Source organism: Pomacea canaliculata, linkage group LG11 (assembly GCF_003073045.1).
Source record: "Pomacea canaliculata isolate SZHN2017 linkage group LG11, ASM307304v1, whole genome shotgun sequence".
Taxonomy (NCBI): domain Eukaryota; kingdom Metazoa; phylum Mollusca; class Gastropoda; order Architaenioglossa; family Ampullariidae; genus Pomacea; species Pomacea canaliculata.
The window spans coordinates 15,364,099-15,388,843 of NC_037600.1; the positions used below are offsets into that span (position 1 = coordinate 15,364,099).

Here is a 24,745-nt window from a genome sequence, read left to right on the forward strand (position 1 = left end):
GGGGAGCGGGAGGTGGCTCAGCTCAGATTTCCAAAATAAGTAGAGATATTTATCACAGATTGTGCCAAAGGTTTGTGTGTGTGTGTGTGTGTTTTCGTTGCTAGTGTTTAGGCACTGTATTTGACTCTAGTTCAAAGGGGTAGACATACTAAAGGTTGCTGAAGAGATCCGTGTGTTACCTTAATCCAGGCAGACAGTTCATGGGACTGTAGGAATCTGCTACAGCCGTGTACTTTGTGTGTTCCACACGTGTGAAATGTGTTCGAGAAGGTCAGTAATACCTGTAAAATGTAAAAGGAGACCACAAGAGAAATGCCTTGTCAAATCTTTAATACTAGATCCCAGACAACATGGTAGCTTCTCTGTTCTAGACACAACAGACCACATAACAGAGCAGTACTCAGTCAGCTGACGATGATAACTCTGTAAAGGAAATCCACGGGAGTTCTTTTACTGAAATGTTTCTAAACAATTGACAAATTTGTCTTTTGATATGACAACACTTCTGCTCTACCTCCATTTGGCCGAGCGGTCCGGTGGCGCAACGGTTAGCGCTGTTAGCGCCTGTCACCAATACAGTGAAGGTTGGCTGCCCTGAGTTCATTTCTCGTCTCGGGCACGCTGATCTTTCTCTGCACGTGGCATCTGCTTACAGGGCTGGCTGCTTGCCGTAATATAGCCTTAGCTGCTGACACGGCGTAAAACACCAATTCCCCCCCCCCTCCATTTGGCCTTGTACTTGAAGTTGACAACTTTATCACATGAGCTCTCACTATATTCCTTGCATTTTAAAACTAAATTTCACTCTCTAAACACTTTAACCACGAAGTAGTTTTTAGCAACCGTGCGTTGCTCAAGGCTTTCATTCGAGAGAACTTCCCCTTCTGTCATTAAAGAACACAACAACTGCCTTAGGCTGCCTCAGGTGTGTTTTTGCTGTTCTGGGTCAAGAATGTCCTTATTTCTCCGCCAGACAAACTGTTTGTGTAATTAAATCCACGACACAAGTTACATGATGTCATTTCACAATGTAACCTATAATGTTTGATGCGGTTACCCCACAATAGCAACATCCCAACCACATTTTCGTCACATCTAAAAGTAACATTCATAATAAGCATATACATAACAATAATACAATAAATTCACAATACACTTTGCGTTAAATTAGAAGCAAACAGGTTCTTTTTGGCAAAGCGAAATATTTCTGACTCTACAACACGATAGCTCTACTCTATCCAGTGTGCTCGTGATATACCCGGCTTATTGTAAAGTCTTGCGTATGGTACTCGATGGTTTCTGGGGTGAGCTCAACATGTCGCAACTTGTGAGTCTGTAGTAAAACAATGCAGCTATATTTCTGCGAAAAAACTAATACATATTTTTTGTTTGCTCCGGTAGGACAGCTACTGATTGCAGCCTTGGCTTAGCGATGTTTACTATTCGCGTCGCGCATGACCGCGTTACACGATCGGCAGATGAAAGGCGAATGAGAGTAGGCTCAGTTACATGACCCCAAGAAGGGGTGGTAAGTATTATGGGTACAAACTGTGACAGAAGTGTAGTTATGTTTACGTATCTTGTCATTCCAACTGTTTGCGTGCCAGATATTCACTGTAGGTTAATGGAGTCACATGAGGTTACTGAAGAGATCAGGGGTCGTAGGCACAAAGTGAGGGTAAGTCATAGCCGAGGGGAAATCAAGGAGGACGACTCTCGGTGCCCAGAATCCGTAGACACTATTCTATGTGTGTTTTCTGTAGGACACTTTGTCAAAGCAAGAACATTTTGTATTTGTAATTCATACCTTGCCTTTGTAGGTGTTTATCAGTTTAAGACAATGCCACATAAAACTATTTTTGCAATATGCAAAGTCTTGGCTAAAGGAAAAAAAAAACCCAGATATTTTTATACTAAAGCAAATGTAACATTCAACATTATAAACCATTTTTCTAGCTTAATTTACAGTGTTGAATCTATAACAACAAATTCCATCTACAACAAGTATGTTACCTCCACCACTGTAAACAATCAGCACAACTATTTAAAATGATTATAATTTAATTTGTATCAAATTTCTTGCTTTTCAGTCGAGACTGTCTCTGAACATCATAGCAGATATCGTTTCGTCATCGGTGTGGAGGAAAAGAAATAGAAAGGAGTAGATGACCTATTGACTTGTCCTTGACCTTTGTAAACCCTTTATTTCTATACAGCTAGTGTCTTCTGGTGAGCTTCTCTCTCAGTCGGTAAAAGCTGATCCTCTCCAAGCACTGCAAGTAATCAACAATGGTATGAATGCACCTGTCTCTGTTTAATTACTTTGAAGAACAATCTTTTGCATGACTCTATGTACAATAACTTTTTTATGCTTTTGTTATCACAAAGTAAGTACGAGAATACAGATATTAAGCTGGCTTTTAGCTCAATGGTATGTATTTTGTTTACTCTGTATTTAACTTTCCATTGCAATGGGCTTTAAGATGCAGTCTAAGAAAATTAAAAGCTGCTAGCATTTTTTTTTTAATTTTCTTCTTATAGCTGCCAAATTCTCAGTTATTTGTCTACTCGGTTGTTTGTCGCAAAATCTTTGCTTTTTGCTGAATTCACACAATAAATTAGTTATAATACCGAAGCAGATTAAAAAGAGATGACTACTGAGCAATACAGATTTAAGTAAGACCTGTATGTATTTATCATTATAAAATTTAATGTTTTACGGCTGGTTTTGACAGTGTGATTATTGATGACTATAGCTAGTGAATTTACCCATGAGTAAAGGATTTTGATGACTCTTTCATCGCCAAACGTCCCGCCACAGTGCTGCAACTTGTCCTGTGCCAAGTCCACCCGATCTTGAGTCAACAAAGAGTCGTCAAAGCTGCTCAGTGTTGTGAACAGTTGTTTTTCGCTAGTTTGGTGCAGTTTTGTCCAGATTTTTTGCCACGTCTGTCAGAAGGCAAATTTTATAGAAAAACTCTTCCAAAGAAAAAATACATTATGCAGATCAATTGGATGAATCTATTCTCGTTTTAAATTAGGAAATTTGTTACTCTTTCATTAATGTAATGTATTTTAGCATCTGTTTCTTTAATATCAGGAACCAGCGAATGCTTTAATTACCATTTAAAAAAATACTTTTAACAATGTGATAGTTCTCATGTCCACGTACGTGAGTTTGGGCGTACAGTATTGTATTTGTTATGCCCTCCCCCATATGCACAGAGTATAGATACACAATCTAGTGTGTGAAGGTTTTATATCGACTTACATCAAGTTCTGTTTGACTTTCTCCGAGCAGAATGAAGGTGGAAAAGATGATGTCGATGACATCGTCTGGAGGTTTAAAGACATTCGCCATGTCATCGTCCGTCAACGACTGAACATTCTGTTTTATTTCCTGAAGCTGCTGTAGTCTCCAGTAGACTTCCTCAGCATCCTTGAACCAAGCTTCTTCCCGCACGGACTCACCGATACAGGTGTTGGATATTTTATCCAGACATTCGTGAAGTTCCTCTACTTTAAGATTTTTAGTAGCTTTTTCTAGCTCTGCATAGAATATGAACACAAATAAATGTGGTAAACAAGTTTAAGCACCAGTCCATTACTGAAATGCGATAAAAGATTTACTCTACATACGTGTTAAATAAAGACATACACACCATAGTTAACCAAACTAGGGGAAAAATCTTTAAAAATATTGACAAAGGATTTTAAAACAAGTTAGCATGATAAACCAACTTCTAATGTCTCTTGTCATCTTTCAAGTGAGCTTCTTTGTATGTAATCAAAACTCTCAACAAATTATTTTTATCAGCATTTAGTTTCAATGAATCTTCACAAAGCGCAAGTCTTCGCTCGTATTTCTCTAAGAAAGCAGTTTTAAAAAATAACATCTTTACCTTCTTTGCATAACTCCAATAATACTTTCTTGGTGTCTTCCACGTCTCCTCTGTACTCAAGGTTTACAGACATACAGTGTTTCAAGGCAAGACTCAGTCGATCCAAGTTTCTTTCTTCCGCCGCGGCAAGTACTTCCTTTCGCATGTGCTTGAACTTTGCCTTCTGTCCTCGAATTTTTTCATTCAATATAGGATCTTCAATACCAGCCATCTTGACACGGAAGGCAACCTTTTCTAACAGTCTTGCATCATCTTTTGCAATAGAGTCGTAAAATTCTTCATAACACTGTAGATTTTCCTGGAAAGCAAACGATCACCATCAGCATCAATGAAATGGTCCATACATTTTAAACACCATGAGTAAAAACAAGTCCAGGAAATAATTGAAGTATTGAATTAGAAACTTGACCTTATTTGACCTGCTATCTTTGCTTATTAACAAGGTTTAATAGATATTAATTGCATAATTGCAATTATACGAGTACTTTACCTGTTTGCTCTTGTCCACAATGGCGGTATTCAAAGATTTGTTGCTGGTCAGCAAGTAGCTCAAAGCATTAGTAAATGCTCCTTTCGGTTTATAGAATCCTTGTGAGTTTTTAATGGTATCAATTTGAAGAGAGTATTCCGGTTCCGGGTCATCTGCCGGAAGTGTCGCAGTAACCGTGGCTTTGGCGTTTTCTCGCCGAACTCTGACACTGTCCCGAAGTTCATCCGTTGCCCGAGTAGAGTGGACCAGTCTGGCCAAGATGTCGACATTGGGTTGAACCCTGAAACTCATGTCGATCTCATCGCCACTTTTCACCGGCACAACTCCCTCTGTATGGGAAGGCTCCGACAAACCAGCTTTGACTGCTTCTTCTCCAAATCCAAAACCATTCTCCGAACATGGTGGCAAGGGTCGAATGTCAGGCGCCACGTGCTTACAAACGATCCGAAATTCCACGAGCCTGTGAAGAATATTTTGATGAGAGCCAATCACTTCAAGTTTGTAAGTTCCAGCCTCTGGAAGTCTGACCATGACTGACTTAGTATGCTTTGTCCTCTTTATTCTGGAAAAATATTTTTTATGCCAGAATAAATGAAAAATATTTTTGGCAAAAAAAAAATGATGGAAGAAAAACATTACAGACTAAATTTGATAGGCTATAAAATAAAAGTATGTTTACAAACACACTCAGAAAACGTATCAGAACATAGCAAGCAGATTTTATTGTTTGTTTACAGCATTAACAAATAATTGCTATACTTTTTACAAGGAATGTACACAGCCTTATATATTTTTACTTTTGTCTTAAAGGTAGAGATACTGATTGATCCTTACATGGTTACATAAAGATCCATTTGTATTCCTTTTGGAAAAGTTTTCCCTGATCGAGTTTCATCGAAAAAAAGCTTGTATCTGAGTTTAGAACCTGCCCCTGGACTACTAAAGTCGATGAAGCACCATCCATCTTCAGGCCTGATCACGCATGTCAGAGGGCTGACCAGGTGCCATCCAGACGAGAAATAGTGCGGGCGGAAGTAAGGCAAAGTAAAAAATTGTTCTTTGGTCCATGGTTCAGCCAGCAGCTGCTTCTCTTTGTCATGTGGATGACAGATGTAGTTCATCATGTTAGGGTCAGTCAGAAAATAAAATTCGTCGAAGGTAGATATTTCACTACCATCATTTGCTGCAAACCTAAAAAGTAACAAATTGCCTCAAATTTTTTTTTATTAATGGTATAGTATTTCTATAATCTAGCATTGTTCTATTGCTATAATATACCATTATGGTATGGCCACAATAAATATAATAAATGGCACATGTATTCCACTGTTCACATCCCAAGCAGTTTGAATTCCTGAGCTGATCAACAATAATAAAAACTTAGCAAACTAGAAAACAAAACATGCAATGATACACAAACCAAACTCAGACACTAACATGCAGTTCAAAGACAAAATTTGTCCATCTATGAGGGCTTTTCTGCAAAATCACCTCAAACTTCAATACACTAACGAAGAAGAACAATCGCAGTCTACCTCCATTATTTAATCTACACGCTGGAACTTTTATTTCAAAGAGAACAAGCCAAAATACCGTGTTCGTAAAGGATTTCCCGAATCCTCAATGAGCATCCAGTCTTCATTTTGGTAGCCACGGGTTTTTACAAATGCCCAAAATGGAAACACGAATCTCCAGCTGCCGGCCACGTAAACAACTGCCCAGGTGTTTTCTTCTCTGATGTCTTTGTAACCAGGTTCATAAGAAACACCTTTTGCCTTGCCGCTCACAAGTATGCATGGGATTCTTGCGGCTCTGTGTCAAATAAATGTGGTTATTAAACAGTAATACATTTAACAGTTTTTAAATGCCATTAGTGTCTATTGCAGACATTGTTTGTATGGATATAATGATAACAGTCAAGATTTTTTAACGCAGAACTTACCTGCACATCTTGGCAAACATTTTGCCGATGAAGACAACATCTGTATATGCCTTCCGTAGGTAATATTTTGGACTGTGTTTATTTTTGAAGCTTGTTGTCTCTTGTCGACATCCGATGTTTTGTTCAGCCATCCACACGAAAATTGCTCTTAACTTGTGCAGATCGGAGGTGAGATGACTAGTAAGGCTCTCGACAAGATCGCCAAAACTTTCTTTCAAGGAATCTGGTGTCTGAAACAGCACAGTATGCAAGGCTAAATGATTATTGAAGATAAGATGATAAAGAAATGAAAGATTTGTTTCCCTACCAAGTAACTCAATGTCTATCATATTGTAAATGGTTTTCTTTGTCAATATAATTAAAGCGACTGCACTAGCACGTGGTTGTTGATATTTGTACTCTATGACTATTAATGACTACATGGTCACTCCTAGTTAGTAATAGTAAAGTTTCTTTAACATACAGCTCTGGCTATCATGTCGATCTCCGTGAAATTTTCATCTTGAACAAGTTCTTTCTTGAGGATGTCTGGTGGACACAGTGGTGGGTACCAGACCTCGGGCTTCCACAGCTCGTTATCCTTGGAGTGGCGGAAAAGAGCACGAAAACCCTAATGATAAATATCAAACACTGATTAGCTACAGGGGACCTCTCAGGTGTGAGAAAATTATATGACTGCCAAACAATAATAATAATTATCTAAAATTATTGGGATTTTGATGATGAATTGTGGACGACTACTTTGATAATGATAATGACAACCATTACTGATAATTGGTGATTATTCATTTGACCTATCTAATAAAGGTAAACTAGGTCATGCACACTGAACGGAGGCGTTCAAATAAATGCTACTACCCAGCTACTACTGTCATTAAGACATATACACATAAATAAACAAGACCTGATTCATTTCCAAAACGTTCGTTGATGAAAAGCCCGCAACGTCCTCTGTATAGTGCTTGTGGCGATAATGATTCGTTCAGCACGGCAGTCTACATACAATAAAATAAAACCAAATTATATTTTATGTTCAGCTTTCAAAATTGTCATTAAAGATACATAAAAACACTGGCTTTGCTCATATGGCTAAAATAAAGGGAGGTAATACAAAAGCACTTTTTGTTTCCTATTTTATTTCTTCTTATACCTAGCGTCTAGGTGTCCAATGGTGGTGTTGGTACAGGCAAAAGGTTGCTACAGATATCAGAGCTACATGTGATTCATGTAAACACATTACTGTATTGCTAAGAATCTATCAAAGGCGTGTACGTTGTCTACACCCCGTTACACGATGTCCGTGGTCCCAGACATGGATGCCTCTTATTTATGAGGACAAATAAAAAGAGGGTGAGGTTTGGCTTGTCAAATATCATATCTTAGATCCTCCAAGCCAAGGGCAATGTTCCATGACTACCAGTCCACTTAAGAGTGTAGAAAGAGTAAGACCTAGCAGGCGTTAAACAAGTTCTGTAGGTTCACTGTAATCCTTGTCCTTATAAAAACAAATTTGCAAATGTGCTAAGCTGTGTTCGTTTCTCCAGTATGTGAAAACCAAGATGATATTAACTTACCTTTCTCCTAGCAAACACTTTATATTCTTTATGCTTAACATAATAATCATAAGCACAGGAAGACTGGTCGCACAGCATGATTTAGAATTTCAGATATAGTGGTTTTATATTTAGAAATAAAAACTGTTTCTAAACATAGTCATAAAAAGACACCAAATGCTTGTTACTTACTGGTATAACCTGGATTTGTTCTTCTTGTGTCTCAGTACCAAGCTTTGAAATGTATTACCGCTAATTCCAGAGCAAATGAGTGTTCTTTAGGTCTGGTGAGGAGAAGTGAAGGTTGGGGTGTGGGGAAGTTACCTACATACGAACGCATGTTTGCTATGAACATAGATTGTCATGAAAGAATGTTTTCCTTCCAAGTAGAGCCAGGTGTACATAACGTTTGTACATTTAGCTGCTTAATGTCAATATACTTTAATATACGGGTAGGGGGACCGTTTGAAATAGCATGTGCTTTGGGTCCCTACTCAATGCCAACCCCTTTCCCTAAACTCTTTCACCGGTTCACCGGGAGAGCGGTGCAGCCCAGAGAGATACTCGAAGAAGAAAAGAAGTTTATTTACTATGCAAACAGCACGAGACTGTTTGTTCTTGTCTCGTGCCAGTCCAGGTGGGCTGTTCTTTCAAGTACAGAGGCTCAGCACCACCGTGTCTTATGTCTGTCACGGACAGTCCATGCCTTCTGTGTTTTTCGGACTATTTAACCCTTTGGTGGCTCACGGACTGAAAATGCATGTCGAGTGTAAGTTGAATGGACGAGAACATTAGTTGGAAAGTGTTAACTGGGACAGAAAGTGTGTAGTGAACGAAGTTGACGAGTAGGTTTTGGACGAAACGAGTTTTGGGAATTAACTCAGGCCCGGTGTCGTGAGCTCAGGAATTGCCCGAGCCCAGGAATTGCATTCTCACAGTGCGCAGGCGCAGGGGTCAACAGATGCGCATGCGCAGACAAGGCAATTTGTGGGCTTGATATTCCGTGAGATGAGAACGTGTCCGAGCTGAGGAATTGCCCATGTGTTAGGACAGAATATGTCTTGAATTTAACAACATTGTCAAGTGTGGTAGACTCGCGGATCGAGGACGTGTTGTGATGCAGCTCAATAACAAATCAGCCCTACAAAAATAAGAAGGTAAGTTACATTTTAATTTTTATTCGTGGCTTAGTCGATCGGTTTCTTTGTAAATGTTCGTCTGCTATTTTTTTAGGTATCATCACGAGCTTGTGTCCCCGGTTTATTTTGTACTCGTCGCTTAGTCGGTTTCTTCGTAGTGTTCCGTCTGTTATTTGTTTTTCTAGGATTGTATTCGTGGCTTTATATAGTATTATAGCGTGCTAATTAATATAGTGCACACAGGCTTATTTTTAATTCATATGAACGAAACGTGTAATGTGCTTTTGACGTTTAGCGATGCTGAACGACCGATCGTTTATAGAAGTCCGTGACTGAATCAAGCAAAGTGATTCAGTCGTTTTGACTACTTAGGTTTCATTCTTTATTTCCGCACTACACAGTAAGCACAGTTACAAGATGTAATAAAATACTTAAGTTTATGAACATGTACTGTATTATTACTTTAATATGCACACAAACCTTTCCAGATGATGACAAAATGTCACATGATTTGGGTTTTTAAAAGAATGGTTGTAAATAAGCAAAAAGTAGACATGGAGAGAAAAGCATGAAGCAGGATTTTAAACTGGACATCATTACCAACTAATTCAAAGAAGTATGTTTGCAATAATTAACAAGTTGGCACATTTATATTTGAAGGCATTATAATCAACCACTTTGAATGCAAAATAAAAGTCTTACAATAATAATAAAATTTAATTTTGCTACTATTACCTTGTTTTTCTTCTTATGTTGATGTCAATATTAAGATTTATGCATCAGTCAGTCCATAAGTAATGCTTTAGCATATCACGAATAAATATTTAGTGTTTTCATGCACAGTGTGATCACCACGATTTTCTTTTTCAGTGCAGATCTCCAGAGATGGGAGCTAATTTCCAAAAATTGGGTGCACAAGATTTGCAATATAGTACAGTGGAGCAGAAAAAGGGATATCACAATATGGTAAACAGTGTAAAATGCGAATGATGTCAACTGCTGCATTTTTTTCTACCAGCAAATGACATTTGAGCTGATTTCACAATGAGGAATAAATATGCTGTTAGTTTAAATTGTAAATTTATGTTTTTTATCATGTACGACAGTACTGTATTTCTCTGATTGCTTCCAACCCACACAACATGGATTGCCAGCCAAACAACTATCTATCTATCTATTCCTCTTTGTGCATCAGGTTGCACATAAGGCCTCAACCAGAGTCCGCCACCGATGTCGATCGGCTGAAACCCGCTCTAGGTGACCCCATGTCCAGCCCTTTCCTTTCATCTCCCTTTCCACTGTTCTTCTCCAAGTTTCCTTTGGGCGGCCTCGTTTTCTTCGGCCGTCTGGAGTCCATCGTAGGGCGACTCTGGAGAGGTCTGCTGTCTGCTGGCGGAGCACATGTCCAATCCATCGCCAACGCCTTCGTTGAACCTGCGTGGTGATGGACTCGGTTTCAGTTCTTCGGTGGAGTTCTTCGTTGGTGATGGTGTTTGGCCAAAAGATGTTAAGTATGCGCCTGAGGCATCTGTTTTGGAAGACGTCAAGCTTGTTACTGATGGTTTTGGTCATCTTCCAAGATTCTGATCCGTAAAGGAGGGTGCTGATCACATTTGACTTGAAGATTCTCAGCTTGATCTTCTGGCTGATGTTTTTTGCCTTCCATGTGCTCCTGAGTGAGGCAAAGGCCTGACTGGCTTTCGCCAGTCGGGCTCGAATCTCCACCTCCGCATCCCCAGTGTTTGACATTTTGGACCCAAGATAGGAGAAACTGTCAACTTCCTCAATCTCTTCTCCATTTAGTTTGATGCTGTCTTGGACTCTGGCGTTCACTCTCATACTGTTAGTCTTTTTTGTGCTGACCTTCAAGCCAAGGTTTCCAGCTGTTTCTGAGAAGGCCTTTGTTTTTTCCTGCATGTCTTGGTGGCGGTGTGACAGCAGGGCAATGTCATCAGCAAAGTCCAAGTCTTCCAGTGCTGTTGTTGCTGTCATAGTCATGGTCCATCTGAGCCTCTCCTCTCGCTGTCGGTGGAAGTCTTCATGATCCAGTCCATGGCCAGGATGAAGAGGAACGGCGACAGAATGCAGCCCTGCTTCACCCGGTACTGACGTTGAAGGGGTCTGTGAGCTCCGTGTCACAGACAACCTGGGATTTGAAATCGCTGTACAGCATTGCAATGACCTGAACAAGTTTTGCAGGGACTCCGTAATGCCTCAGGATCTTCCATAAGGACTCGCGGTGGATGCTGTCAAAAGCCTTCTCCAGGTCGATGAAATTGATGTACAGCGGTGTGTTCCATTCGTTGCTCTGCTCCAGAATCTGTCGCAGAATGAAGATGTGTTCGGAGCAGGATCGCCCAGGGCGAAATCCTGCTTGCTGTGGTCGGAGGTCTTTCTCAAGAGTTGCCGTCAGTCTTGACAAAACAATCTTGCTGAAGACCTTGCTGGTGAGGGAAAGAAGTGTTATGCCCCTCCAATTATTGCAGTCTCCAAGATCTCCTTTCTTGGGTAACTTGAAGATGAGCCCTTTCTTCCACGCAACAGGGACCTGCCCTGATTCCCAAATTTGCCTGAAGATTTCAGTCAGCTTGGGAGCTGTCACATTCACGTCTGCTTTCAACATCTCTGCTGTTATTCCATCTGCCCCTGGTGCTTTGCCGCTCTTCATTGTCTTGACTGCTGCTGTCACTTCTTCCAGGCTTGGTGGGTCTGTGCAGATGTCAAGGTCTATAGCTGCTGGCTGGATGTCTGCAAGCTGAGGGGATCTGGTCTGTTCAGAACTGACTCAAAATGCTCCCTCCAGCGCTGTAGTTTTCCTGCCTCTCCCTCGACGACATTACCGTTCACGTCTTTCACTGGCACATCACTGTTCTTAAACCCGTTGTTTAGCTGTTTGTTTATCTTGTACAGTGTCTTCAGGTCATTTTTACTTGCTGCATTTTCTGCTTCATCTGCCAGTTTCTCTATGTGATATCTTTTGTCGGTTCTTGTCATCCTCTTTACCTCTTTGTTCAGTTTTGCATATCTTTGTCTGTGTTGTTCCTTCAGGCGTTCAGATCTGGTGCTGTTGATTCTTTGTTTGGCTGACTTTCTCTCTTCTATCTTCTTCCATGTCTCTTCTCTGATCCACTGTTCTTTCTTTTTCCTTTGGAAGCCCAGTATTTTCTCTCCTGATTCCTGTAAGACTCGATTGAAGTCGTCTAAGGTCATCTCTTGTTGGTCTCCTAGTGCCTGGAACCTGTTCTTTACTTCCATAGCAAAGGCCCTTTCGGTGGCTGGATTTTTTAGTTTGCCGGAGTCCACTCTCTGCTGACGTGCCTGTTCTCCTCGTGATCGACGCAGCTTCAGAGAAACTGTGGCTATCACAAGAGTGTGGTCACTGGCAATGTCTGCTCCTCTGTAGGCTCTAACATCTTGAAGTGAGCTCCTCCATCTTCGGTTGCTGATGACAAGGTCTATCTGGTTCTTTGTGATCCCATCTGGTGATGTCCATGTTGCCTTGTGGATGTCTTTGTGTGGGAAGAGTGTGCCTCCAATCAGTAGGTTGTTTTCTTCACAAAAGTCTGCCAGTCTCTCTCCGTTGTCATTGATGCTTCCGATTCCATGTTTGCCCATGACATGCTCCCTGCAGGTGTTGTCACTTCCCACCTTGGCATTGAGATCGCCGATAATGAGCAACATGTCGTGGGCTGGAACGCTTTCTGAGGCTGCCTGGAGCTGATCGTAAAAAGCATCCTTGTCTTCTGCCTCAGAGTCATTTGTTGGTGCATAGCAGGCTAGCACTGTCAGCTTGGTGTACTTGGAATGGAATCTTGCTCTCAAAAGCCTGGGTCCATAAGGCTTCCATTCCAGCAGTGCCTTTTCCGTTTTCTTGTTGAGGAGTAGAGCTACTCCTTCAGAGTGCTGAGCGTCTGATCTTCCTGAGAACAAGATGGTATGTCCTGACGCTAGTCTCCTCTTTCCCGTGCCGGTCCATCTGACCTCACTGACTCCCAGGATGTCCAAGTTGTAGTTGTCAAACTCCTTGACTAATTGGAGCATCCTGCCAGTCTGGTACAAGGTCTGGACGTTCCAGCACCCCACCCTCAACTTCTGCCTCGGCTTCAGCCAAACAACTGCACATAGAATAAACCCGGGCCCCCTCGCTCATGTGATACATCATCACATTAAGTCAAATGAGAATTAAGAAACATCAAGGGTTTTGCCAAACGTTTCTGTAAAATACACACAAGTTTCATTGTTTTCATTTAACTTCTACTGTTCATGCTGTTATATAAGTGACTTAGTACCCAGATTATGACCCTAGAGTTGTGGGTAAAGCACTGTACCAGTGTACATTCATTATTACTCAATAAATCTTAGTTGTCCTTAATGTATAAGGTGAATGTCCATGAAAAATTTGTTGTTTGCACATGCACTTAAAATGGACACTTACAACACCTACACTTGGAAATGAATATTTGCCTTACGTTTACATATGTATATATAAGCACACACACATATGTACACCATCCCCTTTCATGTACACATGCAGGCACCCTCGCAAAAATAATGTTAATACCACATAATATTAACCCTTATGCTTCATATTGAGATGGGTGTAGCTGCAAACATAAAGAACATATGGCTGTTCAGATTGTTCATACCAGTGCATAGCTCCTCACAGTGTTACATTGTCCCAGTGTGCAGTGACTATTGTTATTAATAATCTATTTAACTGTAAAAAATTTGATGACCAGTGTAAAAATGATTTACCACTTTACTATATTCACAATCCAAATGCTTATAAATTCCAGCCATTATTAACTTTAAAGAAATCAAAAGACCCTCAGCATATTAGCGAAAGTTGTGAAGATATTACTAAGGATGGTGAACCAGATAAATGAATAAAATGTATATGTGAGATATTGTACATTGCAATGGATGGGAGTGTGTACCCCTTGGAGGGTGAATAAATAGTAAAGAATACAGAATGTATGTGACAGGAAGAGAGAGAGAGCAAAGGTGTGTTTATCCTGTTTGAGTATGCTTTTATTACATATGCAGGTATGAGGCTGGAAGAAGGAAAGAATGAGTGCTACGAAAAATTAGTTGGGATTTTTTATATATATATATAAGCTGTCTGCATGGTTTGGTTAAAGCTCTGTGCTTTGAGCTAAAGATTTGCATTGTCATCAAGATCCTAGGTGTGAATGACTTGGGGAAACATGCATTTGCAAGGTACTCTTGTACTAAGGCTTTTATTGCATGTGCACATTACTTTCAAACATGACTGTCCACTGCAAAGGATTTTATTATAATTAGAAGTCAATGGTTTCTTGCCCTTTTTATGTGGAAAGTCTTCTTTGTTGTAATTTATCATTACATTGGACCATGTGTGCAATTTTTAAATTCATGAATATACACCTTTCATATTATACCAATTGAAATGTTTTTGTCGTTTACGGTCAGTTTGTGGAGCACTTTTACTAAGTTAGGTTTTATTTCAACTGATAAGATAGCATAGTATTATGTGGAAATAGTAATCACGGTCTTGTAATCACTGCGTTGAGGCATGATGTCTCATTTGCATTCGGGCATTTTATTACATACAATCCAACACATGCAGACATAAATTATTAATGTATTGCATACTAATGGGGAATGAACATTCAACACTCATTGGTAAATTATTGCACTCTGTACTACACTTGTACGTGATACAAAAAACATCATTTCACTTCCATTTCTTTATTGAATAAACTCACACATCACATTGTGCTTAAATTGCCAAATAAATCCATGTACACAGCGCAGTCCTATGCAAACAGAAGATCCATCTGAAACAATGAACCACTATGTTAACAAAACCATACCCACATCTCATAAGGAAATTGTCTGACATAAATGTAGGAGAAGTACATACACCACTTACACTATTGTATTAATGAAAACAAAAAAGAAAATTTATTTACATCCACATGTGTGTGTGTGTGTGGTTATAATATTATAGTGTATGGCAACCCACACTGGAAATTCAGCACTGCATAAGCAACATGCTATAACCCACAAACAATTAGAAGTGCTTATGCAGCAAATCATTCAACTATAAACACAAAGAAAAGAAAGGAAAACGACAACACTTCACAAGTGTACTACTCCTGAAACTTTTTGTGCAAAAAATCTTATTATGTCTACCTTTCTTTGGGGAGGAAAACAACAGAATCAAGAAATCAGTAGTCTGTAAACCCTATGGGCTTAAAATGTGACATTTACTCCTTTCTATCAACAATGAAACCTAGAGGGTTAAAAGGAATCGAGCAAGACAACACCTCAGCAAAGATTCTCCTGACTATTCATTCCATACTTAAAAACATAAACATTTTGGGCCAAGTATGCAAATAGTATTATGCAGAGTTCAAAATCTCTTTTGGGAAGATGTGGCTAAGCAATATTAAAAAATATTTAATGTTTTTCAAAAACTAACATTTGATGTCATGCAATGAAAAAGCAATGATGAAATATTAGACTTCCTATGCTTGGTTCATTAATAACTGACATGTAATAATATTTCTTATACTATATTTGTGACAGATTAGATCATAAATAGAATACTTGCCTTCCAGCACATAGTGCTTTGCTTGATGCCTTATGGTATTCTCACTTCTATTTGCACCAACCCAGAATTTTTTTGTAGCGATGAATTAAAGTGCGTAATCTTTCCATCTGTGCGCGCAACTGAGCCATTTTACCTTCGTCCATCGCTAAAACTAGATTATAGTTAGCAAGAATTTAACGATGGTTAACAACAACAACAACAACAACAACAACAACAACAACAACAACAACAACAAAAATGCTTAGATCAGTATCGCAATTCGCGAAGTTCAAACATCCGAATAAGCCAATACTGTTCAGTGCGCACTATGACATGGCAATTCCTGGGCTCAAGGCAATTGGCGGAAATGACCCGTCAGTGGTAAACATGACCTGTTGACCCCTCTGCGCCTGCGCACTGTGAGAAAGCAATTCCTGGGCTCGGCAATTCGTGAGCTCGTGACACCGGGATGCCGAGAGAGGGAGGCGTGCCTGAGTCACGTGTGTACATCTCCCGAGTGAGAGTTGTGTAGAGGGTAGTGGACATCGACGCGGTACTGACCCCTTGTTGGATTAACCTCGTCTAGACGAGATTTTAATTGTATGGACTGAAAGAGTTGGAGCTCTACTGGATAAAGAAGAATCGCCTCTCAGGACCATTCTGTGATCAACGTGTTTTGGTTCAGCACCCACAGCACGTGGGCTAGGAGCTCCATGACGTCACCGCGGATTACCTCCCCTGCGACTGCGGAGTCTACAAATATTCTACAAGTGCCTCGTGTCAACAAACTTTCTCGGGAATGTTAGGACAGCAAACTATGAACACAAGTATATTTACACTCATATAAAAAAAGAAACAATACATCAACATAAATTGACATTAATTTTTATTCCACTCAACACCAACCATTAATCTCAGCCAGTAGGTCAAAGGGCAATTATTCTTTACATGGCATGTTACATAGAAAAGTAAAATAAAAAGTCAATAGCGATATGAGGACCAATATGTTTGAACTGCATACAACTTTATATTGTACTTGACACTCATCATGACTACAACATTAAGTATTGAGGTTTTTGGGCCAATGTCTTAGTAGTTGCAATGCAGAGGTTGTTTTCTGTGCTCTTGGTAAGGTACACATAAACAACTTATGATGGCGTTAACAAATTGAATAAATATCAACATTATTACTTAATTTAGTTTCTAATTCTGACATTATATAGCACATGGAGTGGGAGTTATAGCCGTTTTGATCATTGTCGACATCATTTACTTTAATAAAGCTATTTTATCCCGGTGAATTCCTCTCTCAGTCGGTAGAATTGTATCCTGTCCAAACACTGCAAAAATAAATCATGACACACATGTATGTGTTTCTTTCGTTAAGAGCAATAATTTTGGGATGACACTCTCATGTAAAATGTTCTTATATTGCCTCAGTATCTTCAAATTGCATCTCAGGATCAGTCGTAAAATCTAATGTTGCTTTTAATCACGCTTTATTAATAATCAACCAAATTGTAGTTTTATCTGCCGAGGAATGTTTGATAACAATGAAAATTTTCTGTTATTTTCGAAATTTTTTGCGATTTCTTTTAAATAATAATCTACAATTTTTTTCATCAAATAATTTTAATAAATGTATCAGTGAACTTCGTTAAGTATTGGTTTATATAGGGTCTACCCATGCGTGAAGATTTCTGATGACTGTATCGTCGCCACACTTTCCATCACACGGCAGCAACATCTCAGCTGCCAGCTCCACCTGGTGTTTAGTCAGCAGACAGTCGTCAAAACAACTCAGTTTGGTGAAAAGCTGCCCATTGTAAGCTTGGTGCAGTGTTGTCCACACAGCTTCCCACGTCTGCCAACAAACATAATTCAATGTTTTAAGCAAAAATTTCTTGCGAATAAGAGGTTTCTCTGAACAATAAATGAAGGTGATCATTGCCATCTCGACATTAAGCACTTTATTATGTTTAAATGTATGATAAGTGAGGGTGAGTATTTATGCCCAATTCAATTAAATTTGTGTTTCCATTGGAAACATATTTTACAAGAATATTTGAAAAATTGAAAAAATACACGAATTTTAAAACTCCATTGACACCTCTTATATCAAGTTCTTTTTTGAATATCTTTGATTTTGATGAGGCGGTGGGTCGAAAGTTAACAATAGAGTCAATAATGTGTTTGTAACAGAAAGTAATGCCTAGTACAATGTTCTCAAATTACACGATATATAATACAGAATATAACACAGTATATAAGACTTTGAACTTATAGATAGTGTGTACATTGAACAAGGTATACTTACCTTAAGTTCTGCTTGGCGTTCCCCCAGCAGGACGAATGTCGCAGAAATAACTTGAACCACGTGGTCAGGAGGTTTAAACACACTTGCCAAGTCTTCGTCTGTCAGAGACTGTATAATTCGTTTGCTTTCTTGGAGCTTGTCTAGTTGTTTACACACTTCCTGTGCGTTCTTAAACCAAACCTGTTCCTTTACTGCTTCACCAACCAAGGAACGAGCCACTTTCTCTAGACAATATTGGAGTTCTTGGACTTCCAGATGTTTAAAGACTTTTTCAACTTCTGCAAAGAAACATATTCACAAATATAAGCACAAAGGTTGATGCACATCCTACATACACAGTCAGACACCTAAATCTTTCCTGAACATAATATATACCGCACCATGCTCATGCAAACAGAAAGCATGCAACTAAAAATATTTTCTTACCTTCTTTACACAAAGCAAACAGGACGTCCTTTGCTCCCTCTACCTCTGGTGTGTACTGAAGGTTTACAACCAGACAGTGTTGAAGAGCACGATTCAGTCGATCAAAGTTTTTTTCCTCGGCAGCAGCAATCACTTCCTTTCGTAAGCGTTTGTACTTTGATTTTTTGGATTTTAGTTTTTCATCTAATATTGGATCTTTCAGACCGGCCATCTTGATGCGAGGGGCAATTTTTTCTAACAGTCGTGCGTTGTCTTCGGCAAGAGCGATGTAAGCGTCTTCATAACACTGTAAGTGTGTCTGAAAAATAAGTATTTTGTCATGGTTTTATGATAGATGAATGGTTCATAATTATAGGTCAACATTACTAATGAAACATATGATGACTAATCAGAAGTAGAAGCTTTTAAACAGTTTACTTATCTTGTCTTCTTGACTTTTAAACATCGACTAAGCTCCAATAGTCAAATGAAAGAGTATGTTATTCACCATGATATCAGTACCTGTTTGGTCTTGTCAGTTATTATCGAATGCAGTGTTTTATCACAAGTCAGCAAGTAATTTAACACTTGAGCATTAACACAAGGTTCCGTCGGTCCGTGTGAGTTCTTGATGGTATCAATTTCCAGAGAAAATTCTGGAGCAGGATCGTCTGTGGGCACTTTCACAGTGATTGTCACATTAGCTTCTTCTCGACGCACAAGCACATTGTCATGAAGATCATCTGGTTTCCAAAAAAAGTGGATTAGTCTGGGTGAAATGTCCAAGTTGGCTTCAACTTTAAAGTGGATGTTGACCTCTTCACCACGTTTCACCTCAACGATTCCTTCCGAATGTGAAGGTTCTGACAATCCTGCTTCGGCAGCTGCTTCACCAAAGCCAAAGCCGTTCTTTGGGTGGGTTGGGAAGGGTCGTGTTTCAGGAGGCACATAATCGCAGTCGATACGAAAATGTAACACCTTGCAGGCATTACCTTTATGAACCCCAGTCAGTTCAAGTTTATAAGTTCCTGTCTCTGGAAGTCTGACCAAGAGTGATGTGGTTTGCAGTGTCTGACTCAGCCTGAAAGGACATTGAATTTCAAGACACAGAAAACATAATACATAAGGGGGGGGGGTAAAGGATAAAAATATGTACAATGAAGCTCAGTATACTAAACATATATAGCAGTAGATAAAATTACTGTGTAAAATGTCTGATAAGTGTAAAATTTCAACAGGGAACTTACAAAAGTAATCTGATTTAAAATATGTATTGATTATCTTTATTATTTAACAAATAAATATTTAATTTTTTCAGTACATTGCGACTTCTCGAGATAAAAAAATAATAAATTGATTCTTACATTATTACATAACGATCCCTTTCTTTCTCTTTTGTAAATGTATTCCCAGAACAACTTTCGTCAAAAAACAGCTTGTAATCGAGTTTCGAGTCTCCTCCTGGACTAAAGAAGTCGATGGAGCAGCCTCCCATGTGGGTTTTTATAAGACATGTTGCAGGGCTGAGCAGATGCCATCCCGAGGAGTAATAAGCATTGCAGAAATGTGGTGAAGCAAAGAACTGTTCTTTTGTCCATGGCTCATGCAGCAGCTGCTTCTCTTTGTCATTGGGATGACAGATGTATTTCATGACATCAGGATCCGTTAGAAAATAAAATTCGTCTATATCGGATATGAGTTTACCATCATTGGCTGTGAACCTGAAGAACACAGAGAATCTTTAAATACATATCTAAATGCACCCTGGATTGTTCTAGCATCATGTCTCCTCAATCACTCGTCGTCGTCATCATCATAATCCATCATCCATCACACATCCCCATCCTCATCCCAATCATCATCATCATGACAGAATGATTAATTTGCTAATAAATTACCTTGTTCTTGCAGAATTTCCACAATCCTCAACTAACATCCAGTTTCCTTTTTGGTGGCCGCTTGCTTTGACAAAGGCCCAGTGAGGGAACACAAACCGCCAGCTGCCGGCCACGTGTACAACTGCCCAGGTGGTTTTTGCTTTAATCTCATTGTCACCTGTAGTGTAAGAAGCTCCTTTTGCCACACCCTTCACGAGTATACATGGAATTCTTGCACATCTGTGTGAAAGAGTGTTTTTAGAGGGCAAATCGTTCACCTGAGTAACACTTCAGAAATAATACCAGAATAAAACCTATTCATTTAGAGTTTAGATCATCAGTATTGCGACCCACTCTTAGAAATGACTCACGACCACGTGAAAGATATAACAACAAAGAAAACCAGTATGATACTATTTAACAGCTTTATTTCTAACATATAAATAAAAGAACTTGAATTTTTGGTGACTGAAGTCACGCTTCGTGAATACAGACTGGTTGATATCCATACTATGACCCCGGAGTTGATGAATTTTAGCGAGTAATAATGGGGAGGTTTTATCGTACTGTAAATTAATAAATTAGTTTGACACATGTGACTAAGGTAATGACGAAGACCTTTAGTGACACAAAACTTACCTGCACATCTTAACGAACAGTTTACCGATGAAAACATGATTTTTGCATGTGTTGTACAGGTAATATCTTGGGCTCTGGTTGTCTTCGCACGTGTCTGTCTCTTGTTGACATCCGATGTTCTGAGCGCCCATCCACACAAAAATGGATCTTAACTTTTGTAGGTCGGAATTAAAATGACTGGTGAGGTAGTTGATAAGTTCATCAAAATTATTCTTTAGTGAATCTGGTGTCTGAAACAATAACACAATATTCAAGAAGGTGTATAGGGTATGGTTATAATAATTAATAATAATAATAATAATCATCATCATCAATCATCAATCATCAATCATCCATCCATCATCCATCCATCATCCATCCATCCTCCATCCATCCTCCATCCATCCTCCATCAATCACCCATCATTCATCAATCATCCATCACCATCTATCATCATCATCATCTAGAGACTCTTATATCTCACAATAGCAATCAAGAGGGTAAATAAAGATTTGAACAAAAATCATCAAAAGTATTAATTCAAATATAATCGAAATGATATGAAATGTAATGTTTTAATAATAATCAAGTGACTGATGGTAAGCAATATTAGCAAGTCTCACTCCTACCTCCCTGGCCACTTTATCCACCTCTGTAAAGTCCTCCTCTCGAAGTAGTTCCTCCTTAAGGCTCTCGGGGGGACAGAGCGGTGGGTACCAGTCCTCTGACTTCCACAGCTCCTCATCCTTTGAGGAATTCAAAAAGAGGTTAATGAAGTTAATGCCACATTAAGAGAGAAATCACTTCATCCAGAGACAAGATTGCAACTAACCATCCACTTGATTGGTGAAAACTCTTTGAGAAAATACACGAAATAACTACTCATACACACTCCTTGCGATAAATCACATTCACACACATATTAGAGCCATTCACAACATAAGTCTGTAAGCTACATGGGTTCTGACCTGCTTCATTTGAGGTGTCGGTAACTCAGAATAAGCTTGGCTCCTAGAATTCCCCGTGTTTGGGCAAGTTGTGTCAGACAATATGTCTGATTCTATAATAAGAAAATATTTTACTAAATAAGTACAGAAAAAAAAATAACTGCATCTATCCTTTCATAAATTTGTTTTGTAAATAACTGTCAAGATTATTTTGTCTTATGTATTAAGGTGAATTAAGCAACATTTTTTGTATCTACATGTATTTAAAATTGTAACGAACATATCTGATGTGATGCAGAGAAATTAAATTTAATTTGACTTTTTGAATTATTTTAAGGTACATCTACAAGGGAGATTTGATTAACATGAGTGGCCATCCAGCAGGACCAGGAGTAAATGTGAATCTCATCTGTTATCAGTGTGCTCGGAGTCAGTCATCTGTCAACAAGGCCCATAATTGACCTTTAAGGGGTCAGGCTCCTTGAGGATAGGAAACCGAGGAATTAATGTTTAAATACTTGTATGTTACAGTGATTTATTGTTAAAAGAAAAAACGCCAAGAAAACAAAAGAAACTACAGTACTTACTTGAGTTTACCTTCAAAGAGAGAATAAATCGTTTCATTCACAAGCCTCTTGTGCGTACAATAGTTTATCTCAGCCTGATGATATATCCTCGATAAGGCGATTCACCTGACTCAAAGCTATGTTCACATAAATAGCTTACATTCGTTACTGGGTTTAGTTCTCCAAATCTCACAAAATCTCAGCAAATAATATTGTTCCGTGACTTACATTATAGACACAGATGCGTTCAAACCTAAAAGAATTGCCGTGAGTTCAACAAAGGTGGGCTGCTATCAAATCACACTGAAGTTCCTGTCACTGGTGGAGGACTTAAAATTTCGGTCAGTCTCCATTACCAGCTCCTCAAAATAAAACAAAACTAAACAAAAATTCGATTCGGGATGAGACAGTGACTTCGAAACATTCGCGACTGTCGTCTAATCATGTCAACACCAGTGCAACTGTCTGTTTGTAAAACATAACTGAAATATGTCCGGGTTATCAGCTCAAGTTACACACATCTGGTGTTTCGAAGTGTAAGTCGGGAACAGCACAGACATCAGTCAAATACAAGATTTTTTCTTGTTTATCGCATGGCTTATCACGACCGCTCTTAAGTGTGGCGAACGATAGGTTGTAAAGGCTCTGAACGAGCATGAGGACCTAATCGAAAAATATAACTGATGTGATGTTTACTGCAGGGTTTTGTTTTCTTCTGTGCCATGTCGGGAATTTTGCAACTGAGGGAGCTGGAAGTTTAAGGACTCCGCACATATGATGAGGAACACATCTTAAAGGTCTTTTTCTTGTCCAGGAAAAAAGCTTCACAAATACATTCAAAATATTTCTTACAATAACACAATAACACTGCACATGTCCATTGTCCGTGATGGTGGTGTGTGTTGTGTGCTCGGCAAAACTCGAGGGCATTGACAGCAATAGTAGTTATCTCACTAGATAACTTGCTTGAATAGGGAAACAGAAACTCACCCGAGTGTTACGAGCACCTTAAATATCTCAAATTCTTAAAATGGAGGTTATTCAATGGATCTATTGTTCCAAAGAAATATTTTTAACTTGTCAAAAGGGACGTAAACGATATTTTAAATTATCTCATTAGTTATTTCCTCTTTTATACCAGGAGTGTTGCTGGTATTCCCCTTTAAATGAACTGACGCGAGGTATAAACCTTGGGACTCCGGTAATGATAATAGTAACGTGTAAAGATTATCTTTCATACAGATTTGTATTTTATTTTATCTCGTTATTATCTATCTCACAATGTTGCTGGAAGGTCAGGTCATGTTGAGGCCAGTGATTGCAGGGTATATGCTACTTGAACTTGATGCTAAAGCTTATACCCAGGGTATCCATCAAGAATTTAGTCTGAAAATATGTTGTCATTTTTTCGTGTGAGGGAGAGGAGTTCAGGTTCGTTTTACGCGATGATATTCTTCGTCTTCAGAAAACTAATCTATGCTAACTGACCTGACCTAGTTAAGGCGCCCCGTACAGGTGTGCGACACATTGTTGTAACCCCAGTAGATGTCTGAGGTTGTATTTCTGTGCGTAAATGAATGATACATAAGGGAGAAAACACTGTAATATTTAGGAATTGTTCCACTATTGATTACTTCCCTTTAGATCCCGAAAAAGTCAACCAATCAGGAATTTCTCTCGTATAGAGATGTGTGTAGGCCACTTAAAAAAAATAGAAAAAAACCGACTGTCTATATGTAATATTTATATTTTGAAACCATTTAAATGAACCAAATACATTATAGGATGTTAAGAGATCGTAGAAATATTAAAGATTTATTTTAAAATACAATGCGATTACCTTTTTCATGAAGAGTATACGTGGACTGACATAAAATTAAACAAATAATTAGAGGTCTTAGCGTCGAGCATGTTCTAATGAGGCTCCATCCAGTCAGGGAATTTGATCTTGAAGTAAATATCCGAAGATAATAGCTCCGATCTGACTGCTACAGATCCTTGTACTCGAGGCAACGAGTGAGGATGTTCTGACAAATACGTAGACGTAAAATGGTATTGCCCTGTACTCTCGGTAACATTTCTTACCACCCACAACTAAATCACAAATAAGGACCGTCCACCCTGCCAGCATGCAGACCATTGTGTTTGTCCACGTGGACACCGCTTACAGCTCTGTTCTGTGTCCTGTTTGTATTTTTCTCCCGACCGACTTTAAGTACTCTGTGGCTAATAAATTGTCGGTGACATTGGCAGTCATGTGATGTCCTCAAGGTGCGTGTCCTGTTTGTATTTTTCTCTCAACCGACTTTAAGTACTATGTGACTAATAAATTGTCGGTGAGATTGGCAGTCACGTGATGTCAAGTACATAGAAACCTCCAGTTACAAGAAGTGACGTTCATTCGCCTAGCTA

At 39.1% G+C, this 24,745-nt stretch overlaps 2 protein-coding genes across 3 annotated transcripts; both read right to left on the reverse strand.

Moving 5' to 3' along the window:
- Positions 1–1,234: 1,234 nt before the first annotated feature.
- LOC112575789 (hillarin-like) lies at positions 1,235–7,986 on the reverse strand. Its single transcript, XM_025257811.1, has 10 exons — positions 7,909–7,986; positions 6,798–6,944; positions 6,335–6,564; positions 5,986–6,204; positions 5,227–5,583; positions 4,393–4,954; positions 3,903–4,200; positions 3,272–3,549; positions 2,770–2,949; positions 1,235–1,333 (listed from the first exon to the last, which is right to left on the reverse strand). The coding sequence occupies exons 1-10, from the start codon at positions 7,984–7,986 to the stop codon at positions 1,235–1,237; spliced, it is 2,448 nt and encodes an 815-aa protein (XP_025113596.1).
- An 8,501-nt stretch (positions 7,987–16,487) lies between these two features.
- On the reverse strand, positions 16,488–24,496 carry LOC112574772. 2 transcript variants are annotated; one of them, XM_025256035.1, is made up of 11 exons: positions 24,174–24,496; positions 21,789–21,880; positions 21,450–21,566; positions 20,842–21,071; positions 20,224–20,442; positions 19,690–20,046; positions 18,848–19,406; positions 18,347–18,644; positions 17,921–18,198; positions 17,288–17,467; positions 16,488–16,943 (listed from the first exon to the last, which is right to left on the reverse strand). In XM_025256035.1, exons 2-11 carry the CDS (start codon positions 21,795–21,797, stop codon positions 16,887–16,889), a joined length of 2,304 nt encoding a protein of 767 aa, XP_025111820.1. In that variant the 5' UTR covers positions 21,798–21,880; positions 24,174–24,496; the 3' UTR covers positions 16,488–16,886. The 2 variants fall into 2 exon arrangements, with proteins under 2 accessions (XP_025111820.1, XP_025111819.1); XM_025256034.1 differs by lacking the exon at positions 24,174–24,496 and adding an exon at positions 22,355–22,928.
- Positions 24,497–24,745: the final 249 nt, after the last annotated feature.

Coding starts and splice junctions, on each gene's coding strand:
- LOC112574772 (XM_025256034.1), bottom strand. CDS start 22,391: ATGAAACGATTTATTCTCTCTTTGAAGGTAAACTCAA. Junction 20,443..20,841: donor CTGTTCGTTAAGATGTGCAG/GTAAGTTTTGTG, acceptor TCTTTCACACAG/ATGTGCAAGAATTCCATGTA. Junction 18,645..18,847: donor TAACTGACAAGACCAAACAG/GTACTGATATCA, acceptor CTTATTTTTCAG/ACACACTTACAGTGTTATGA.
- LOC112575789 (XM_025257811.1), bottom strand. CDS start 7,986: ATGCTGTGCGACCAGTCTTCCTGTGCTTATGATTATTATGTTAAGCAT. Junction 4,201..4,392: donor TTGTGGACAAGAGCAAACAG/GTAAAGTACTCG, acceptor TTTGCTTTCCAG/GAAAATCTACAGTGTTATGA. Junction 1,334..2,769: donor TCAAAATCCTTTACTCATGG/GTAAATTCACTA, acceptor GTTTTACTACAG/ACTCACAAGTTGCGACATGT.